The 7,930-nt window shown below is 39.2% G+C and overlaps 1 protein-coding gene and 1 pseudogene across 1 annotated transcript; one reads left to right on the top strand and one right to left on the bottom strand.

Moving 5' to 3' along the window:
* The first annotated feature begins 3,973 nt into the window (after nt 1–3,973).
* Nucleotides 3,974–4,796, top strand: LOC148011716 (subtilisin inhibitor-like). The gene is made up of 2 exons (XM_087670216.1): nt 3,974–4,178; nt 4,365–4,796. The coding sequence occupies exons 1-2, from the start codon at nt 4,148–4,150 to the stop codon at nt 4,604–4,606; spliced, it is 273 nt and encodes a 90-aa protein (XP_087526342.1). The 5' UTR covers nt 3,974–4,147; the 3' UTR covers nt 4,607–4,796.
* Nucleotides 4,797–6,815: 2,019 nt separating this feature from the next.
* On the bottom strand, nt 6,816–7,419 carry LOC148011715 (large ribosomal subunit protein eL19x pseudogene; annotated as a pseudogene).
* Between the last annotated feature and the right edge of the window lie 511 nt (nt 7,420–7,930).

Genomic DNA, 7,930 nt, shown 5'->3' with positions numbered 1-7,930 from the left:
GTGTGAACACACATTGAAAGAATTAGCTTGAGTGTGAAAGGAGAGATTGAGTTAGGGATTTTTTTTCAACCTAGAGTTTAGACTTTAGAAACGAACAAAACACGAATAATGTAGCAAGTGATGAATTTGGCAAGTTGCTTCAACAACAGGCGGCATAGTTCCTGTCTCGTAGTTTGTGGTTTTGTAGGTGTCAACAGTGGTAAGCACAACCTGTTATGACCTCCGCAAGGGGTGAGCTTCATGGAATAGCTTGGCAATTGGTGTAGGTAGAGATATTGTAGCCAAGGTTGACACCACATTGGCCAGGAAGGGAGTTGATACGGCCTTGCTAGAGCCCGAGGTTCTGCTTATAGAGGCTATGTACACCGCTGCAATAGGCAGGGGGAGGCTGGGACAATGTGGAGCCCCGTCCGTAGGCAAACACCCTGATAGTTTGTGACATAGAGATAGCTTTGGAGCTTGGAGCTTTGAGCTCTTCTTTTACCACTCCACAAAAAAAAAAACTCCTCTCTTTTCTCTGTTTGACAACAGAAGCACACTTCTCAGAAGAGAAACCTTTACAACCTTCTCAAACTATGCCAGCTACTACGCTGATGAGATCTACCACTTCAGTAATTCAAGGATCTATCCTCGTAGAGACATTCATTTGTCTTCTTGTCAAATACTTAAAGATTCTGTTTGCGCTTTTGTTGAGAACACCCTCTTTCACTTCTCTTGCCGTGCAGCAGTAACCTTGATACATTGCTCCTTCACGGTTCTTCCATCTATCTATAGATATGATATGACTCCGTGAAAGAGAATAAAGCACAATGATGAATAGTTGAAGCTGGTTACATCAATTGTTGTTGCTAAGTTAAAGATGGAAGTGGTTGCTCCAATAGATCCTAAGTTAAAAGGTAGAGAAAATGGGCCTAAGATATGGATATGATAGAGGGCCTTAAGGTAGGCTCAACTCGTACTATCTATTTACATTAGAATGCAGCTAACTAATGACACTAGAACTAGCTTGCCAAGGCTCTGATACCATGTCAAAAACACGGATCTAAAGCTAGTTGGCTATGGTGGATGCAAAACATAGAATCAATACATGATAGAGAGAAATGATTGTAATTCAAGTGAATTAGGTTCCAATATAGATTCGCTTGTGACTCATAAACACAATCTTGAGTGACTCAAAGTGAAAATTGAAATGAGTATCAAGTACATGCTTATATAGCTTTTGGATAGTACCACTGTACCTCACTATGCTTATGGGATTCTGTCATCTCTTCCTAGAGCATACCTCACATGTCTATCTTCCATACAAAGCCACTTATGGGCATATATATCAGGGATCATTTTCTATTATCAACACCCCCCTCAAATGATGAGTTCCTATACCTTCTAGCATTTGCCCCCCCTACGTGTGGACATGGACTAGGAGACTAGCTCTTTGGCAGCCTTAGTCAGGTCAAGCTTGAAACTTTACATTTTTGGTAGGGTTTGTTACATCCAATATGGGAAGCAGATCCACTAAGAGAATTCAAGATCCAGTATGGGAAAGATCCACTTTGGGACAACATGATCCATGATGGAAAACTTTTGCAAAACATTTTATTTTTAGCAGCGAAAAGTATCTTCTTCTTCATGCTTCTTTGGCATTCTTCAAATTTCTTCTTTGTCTTCATGTTCTTTTTGTTTGTTGTGCTTCTTATCCCTTTTGTTGGTGCATGGTACTTCTCTTTTTGCTTCAGTCTTCTTGACAAGATTGTTTTGCTTCATGCTTTTACAAGTGAACACACTGATGGTGGGTGCACGGGCTTGGTTGGACAAACTTTGATACATGAGATGAATTTTGGGATACATGAATTTTTGGATTTTATTTGGCTCAATGGATAGATAATTACTGAAACGGCTTGACATGGCATTGGATTTTCTTTTGAAGCTAGACACATGTGCATGTTGCAAACAAATCATGCCAAATGTGGGAAGGTCTTACCGCCGTGAGTAAACTCGGGTAGTGTCTAATCCCTCGCACAAGGTGCTTCACAAATATTGAAAAGGTACACAATGCTAGTCTCAAAGGACACTTGATGGTAAGTGTGAATGGTATCTAGTTTCAAGCGAGGTCAATATGCTGCAGATGTTTAATAGTCCAACACAAGTAGTATGAATCACAACTAGAGAACTTAACCAATTGATCAATGCTTGAAGTGTGAACACACATTGAAAGAATTAGCTTGAGCGTGAAAGGAGAGATTGAGATAGGGCTTTTTTTTCAACCTATAGTTTAGACTTTAGAAATAAACAAAACACAAATAATGTAGCAAGCGACGAATTTGGCAAGTTGCTTCAACAAGAGGCGGCATTGTTATTGTCTCGCAGGTTGTGGTTTTGTAGGTGTCGATAGTGGTAAGCATAGCGTGTTATGTCTTCCGCGAGGGGTGAGCTTCATGGCATAGCTTGGTAGTTGGTGGAGGCAGAGATGTTGTAGCCAAGGTTGACACCACACGGCCTTGCTAGAGCCCGAGATTCTGCTTGTAGAGGCTATGTACGCCGCTGCAATAGGCAGGGGGAGGTTGTGACAATGTGGAGCCCCGTCCATAGGTGTCTAGACACCTTGATAGTTTGTGATATATAGATAGTTTTGGACCTTGGAGCTTTGAGCTCTTCTTTTACCACTCCACAAAAAAAAAACTCCTCTCTTTTCTCTGTTTGTTAATAGAAGCACACTTCTAAGAAGAAAAACCTTTACAACCTTCTCAAACTATGCCAGCTACTACGTTGTTTAGATCTGCCACTTCAGTAGTTTGAGGATCTATCCTCGTATAGACATTCATTTGTTTTCTTGTCAAATACTTAAAGCTTCTGTTTGCGCTTTTGTTGAGAACACCCTCTTTCACTTCTCTTCCCGTGCAACAGTAACCTTGATTCACTGCTCCTTCACAGTTCTTCCATCTATATGTAGATATGAGATGACTCGGTGAAAGAGAATAAAGCACAATGATGAATAGTTGAAGCTTGTTACATCAATTGTTGTTGCTAAGTTTAAGATGGAAGTGGCTACTCCAATAGATCCTAAGATAAAAGGTAGAGAAAATGGGCCTAAGATATGGATATGGATATGGCAGAGGGCCTTAAGGTAGGCTCAACTCGTACTATCCATTTACATTAGAATGTGGCTAACTAATGACACTAGAACTAGCTTGCCATGGCTCTGATACCATGTCAAAAAACACAGATCTAAAGCTAGTTGGCTATGGTATACACAAATCATAGAATCGATACATGATAGAGAGAAAAGATTGTAACTCAAGTGAATTAGGTTCCAATATAGATTAGCTTGTGACTCATAAACACAATCTTAAGTGACTTAAAGTGAAAATTGAAATGAGTGTCTAGTACATGCTTATATAGCTTTCACATAGTACCATTGTACCTCACTGTGCTTATGGGATTTTATCATCTTTTCCTAGAGCATACATCATATGTCTATCTTCCATACAAAGCCACTTATGGGCAAGCCTCTATGGCCATACATATCAAGCATCATTTGCTATTCTCAACACTTGCTAGTCTACTACTTATGAAATGAGAGTGCTTCTCCAACCTTGCCATAAGGTGTGCAATTATCCAACATGTATCTCAAGCTTTGCTTAATGTAACACAAATAGAAACTCATACCTTGCTAAGGTTTTGTTCTTTTATTTGTTAACTATTGCATGCAACCTTTTGACCTAATGTCACAAATAGCAATGCATACCTTCCTAAGGATTTGTTTGGTTAATCCTCAAACTAGTTTTTCGTTGCTCAACTATTCCATATAACTATTTGGCTTTCAAATAATTACATAACTCTAGATATTATTAGAATAGAGAGAGGACAAAGAGATTCTCTACTATAAAAAAAAGGAAGTTGTAAATCATCGAGGTTGCTTGGGCATAAAGAGTGGGGCTCTCCACTAGGAGGGAAAAAAAGACTTTGGGAGCTGGGAATGCACCTAAGCGACCCACCCTACTCGGTATGAAAGAGACAAAAGAGCCGGCCGGGGGAGGAAAGGCTCTTATAAGAACGGCTTTATCAAGGCTACTAACTTCTCGATACATGCTATCTAACGACTGCATTTGATCGACACTGTCTCGTCAGACAAGCGAGGAAGAAGAAGAAAATGGCTGATCAGAGCGCACAGAAGCATCAAGGTAAGTCGATCTTCTTGTGATCTCTGCTTTCTTTTGGCCTCTGAGAGAGAGAGAGAGAGAGAGAGCCTGTCTCTCTCATGCGATCTCAGTCTTCTTGGTCTGCACATATGTATATCAATGAATATGAATGACAGAGAGAGAGAGAGAGAGAGAGAGAGAGAGATCTGATCCCTACCGTGACCGCAGAGGAGACGGCGTGGCGGGAGTTGACGTCCCGTGTGAACCAGCCCCCCTCCCGGTCCAGCTGGCCGGAGCTGGTTGGCTCCCCCGGCGACGAGGCCAAAGCCAAGATCTTGCAGGACAACCCGCGCCTCACCGTCCACGTGGTGCCTCAGGATTCGATGGTCACCATGGACTTCCGCCAGGACCGTGTCCGCGTGTTTGTAAATGGCAGCGGCCACGTCGAGCGGCCTCCCATGGTAGGCTAAGGACCTTTCACACGTGTTCTTCAAGCTCTTCAAAAATCCAGGCCGTCGATAGGCCTAAATCGTCGAATGTTTAGTGACACGAACTTTGTGAAAAGCATAATGCTTTCTTGAAATTACCCTACAAATGGCATTGTATGCATTTTATTTCTTTCTATCATAACATTACTCAATTATAAATTAGGTTGGCACTTACTTGTGGTCAAGTTTAAGTCTTGGGATTCTGTTTATTAGATAATTTGAGGTGGGTATTGGTAATTTCACCTGCCTTCTTGGGGTTCTTTGCCAAAGAGAGAAATAAGGCAAGAAAACGAGGGCTCCAAAAGGATAACCTCACTATAATCTTTTGGATTTTTTTTTCATAGGTATACATGTCACCATCGTCTTCTTCCTTAAATTCCCCTTATGTGCATGCATGATGACTTATGGGCCCTTTCTAGGTCTATCAACCCCGAGGTAGATGATGATGCATGTGATGAGGAAAATGCATATAAGCGATGCTACTTGGGTAGAGAATGTTGTGTAGCGATGGGACCCATGGTTCACAAGGGACTCGCTTGGGTGGAATCATATGCCTTTGGCTTGCCCTATGTGTGGGCCTTCACATTTTTTTCACTTCTTAAAGATTTGAGGAATAGCATCTAGAGTCGAGGTATTCATGTTGTGCAAACATGTTGAAGAACTTGTTCCTGTATGGTTTCTTTGTTGATTCGAGGAGGTAACTCCTCCAATAACATCGACCTAGGATACATGTACTTCTTACTTCCATTGTCCATTCCATGGCTTGAAGAGCCATTGAATGATAGATTGATATTATTAGCACCTACTAATGCACATGTGAATGACAAAAGTGCATGTAATATATGTTTGAACACCTTATAGTAGGCTGCTCATTATTATTCCACTATTTTTTGTTTTTCCCTTGAAGGTTGAGAAAGAGCTAATTGAACCAACATTCTGATCACCATTTAATGGCATTGGTAATACTTTGAAAGTCTTTTTTACATTCTTTTCTTGGAGTGTTTAGATAACTTAATGATGAATATTATTGCTTTGTCATATGTGTAGTGAACTCCTACAATGGGTCTTCTCAAAAGCCTAACAATGATATTGCATGTGTGGAGGGCATAAAGGTGCATCATGAAAACAAATGCCTAGTATCATGGATAGTAGTGAGAAGGCCCACTGTATGGTAGAGGAATTAACACATCCAATGGGAGGTAGAGAGGACACATTGAAGAAGCCTAGTTATGAGTCTAAGTAGACAATACTTGAAGTGAGGCAACATCTACATGAAACTGAAAACCAAATGACAAAAAGCAAGATGAGGAAAATCCACCTAAAGGAGAAAAAATGAAGTTGTCTAATGATAGCGTGGGAACAATTTTAGAGGTCTACATTGATATTTTAAGGACTAAGAAGAGAAGAAAGATAGTTGTGCAATGCGTAGGACTAGTTATCATTCACCTCTTCACAAGAACACTAACTTTGAAGATCCAAATATTAAAGCCCCAAACCAAAGTATTAGAAGAGACTCCTATAGCTCTCTTAGAAACTCGTTAACTTTGTTTACTTCACAGTCTTTTTATAGCTTATGGCTTTGATGTATCTTCTTTCGTTTTAAGTAATTTCAATTATAATGGAATGAGAACTATCTATTGTCAAGTGTTTATTATTGATTAATGTATTTATTATTATGTCGGATGATACCTATTTCAACTACAGTTCTTTTCCTATAGTTTTTGAATACAAGGGAAAAGGCATATGTAAGTGGATAGTCATTGGCATTGAAGTGTGTGAAATACATGCAATCAATAATATTAGATTGAAAGGTGTATGTTTGAAAGCTTTTTGCAATATATTTGTGTCTTCATAGTAATTTAGTTTGAGAAATAAAGTTTTTTATATAAGTTGATAGACGTGTTTTTGAAGTATATGGCAAAGCTAGACTAGACAATAGAGATTGAAGAGTTGGAAGATGAGGTAGATAAACTAATCGATGATAATTAGATAGATGTCCACACGTAGTCCAAATGAAGTGAAGGAAGATGATAGAATATTCATGCTAAAAATGATATCTTCAATTTACTTATTGGATTTCGATAGAGCCTCAAAGACAATAGGAGCTATAGCTGTTAGCATTATTGTCTTAGACCCTAGTCCTTGTATGAGGCATTGTTTCCTCCTAGCCTTGTTCTTGGCTTTGCGAGCTTCAATCTAATCGATGAGCGTCTTCTTTGCGAGCTTCAAACTAATCGATGAGAGTCTTCTTGCGAGCTTTCTCAACCTTTGATTTGTGAATACTCTCCATAAGCACATATATCTTTTTGAAAATGTTGCCATTAACCTTCATATACATGTCATGGTACATTTACTTGTTAATCTTTCATGCTTGCTTGTACTTTCTCAATAGATGATAAAGAACACAAATATGTATGAACCAAAGTATTTCTTATGGTATACACTTGAACCTAAGTATTTTATACGGGGAAACCTAGCCTCTCTTGTACCATGTCTTTTAGCATATCTAGTGTGATGAGCTATATCTAGTGACAACCTTTTCTTTTGGCATTAAGATCTCAAATGGGCCTTCCATCTTGTACCATGTCTTTTAGCATATCTAGTGTGATGAGCTATATCTAGTGACAACCTTTTCTTTTGGCATTAAGATCTCAAATGGGCCTTCCATGAAATCCATCCCTTGCTAGTTGTGCCATAGAGATCTCGTTGACCTCATTTGAATCTAGAAAAACCTTGCATTTGTCACACTTGAGAACACTAATTGCAAGACTCTTCTATATCTTTAATGACACCATTACTCCCTCCTATTGCACAAGCCCTCAATAACCCTAGGTAATCTCTCTCTCTCTCTCCCTCTAGTGCCTTAAAAAAAGCAAAGCATAAGAAAAAAAAAGCAATAGGTGCAAAAGTTGCATTGAAATTTAAAACAATTTTACTTATTAAAATGATACCTTGACATCTTTCTAAGTCTCAACCTACTAGTTTTTTCTCTTAACATACCTTCACCATATACGAGAAAAACCCTTTAGGTGAAGAGTAGCAACCTGTGTCTTTTGATCATCTGATCTAAGGAAGATATCCAAATATGACTCCAACTTAGATATCCACTCCTTTAAATTTGAAGGGGAAGATGAGTGCCCACTATACTTGATCAAAATTATCTTATCACAGAATTCTATTTTAACAAAGCCTTGCTATCCATTAGAAGTTTGAGGATACATGTCCATGTAACTTCTAGCGGGGACTTAATTATTTAAAGCACTCCTTTGATAAGATGCTTGAAATCTACCTAGAGCTGGAGGTGGT

The sequence above is a fragment of the Lygodium microphyllum genome, chromosome 28 (genome assembly GCF_053477565.2).
Source record: "Lygodium microphyllum isolate KBCC chromosome 28, Lygodium_microphyllum_v1.1.10, whole genome shotgun sequence".
NCBI classification, from domain to species: domain Eukaryota; kingdom Viridiplantae; phylum Streptophyta; class Polypodiopsida; order Schizaeales; family Lygodiaceae; genus Lygodium; species Lygodium microphyllum.
Note: the sequence above shows the minus strand (reverse complement) of the source record. Positions and strands in the feature narration are given on the sequence as shown.

What these genes read in the sequence shown, in the direction of transcription:
- LOC148011716 (XM_087670216.1), top strand. Translation starts at nt 4,148, where the DNA reads ATGGCTGATCAGAGCGCACAGAAGCATCAAG. An exon ending in GAGCGCACAGAAGCATCAAG is followed by an intron (nt 4,179 to 4,364) that starts GTAAGTCGATCT and finishes CCGTGACCGCAG; the next exon opens with AGGAGACGGCGTGGCGGGAG.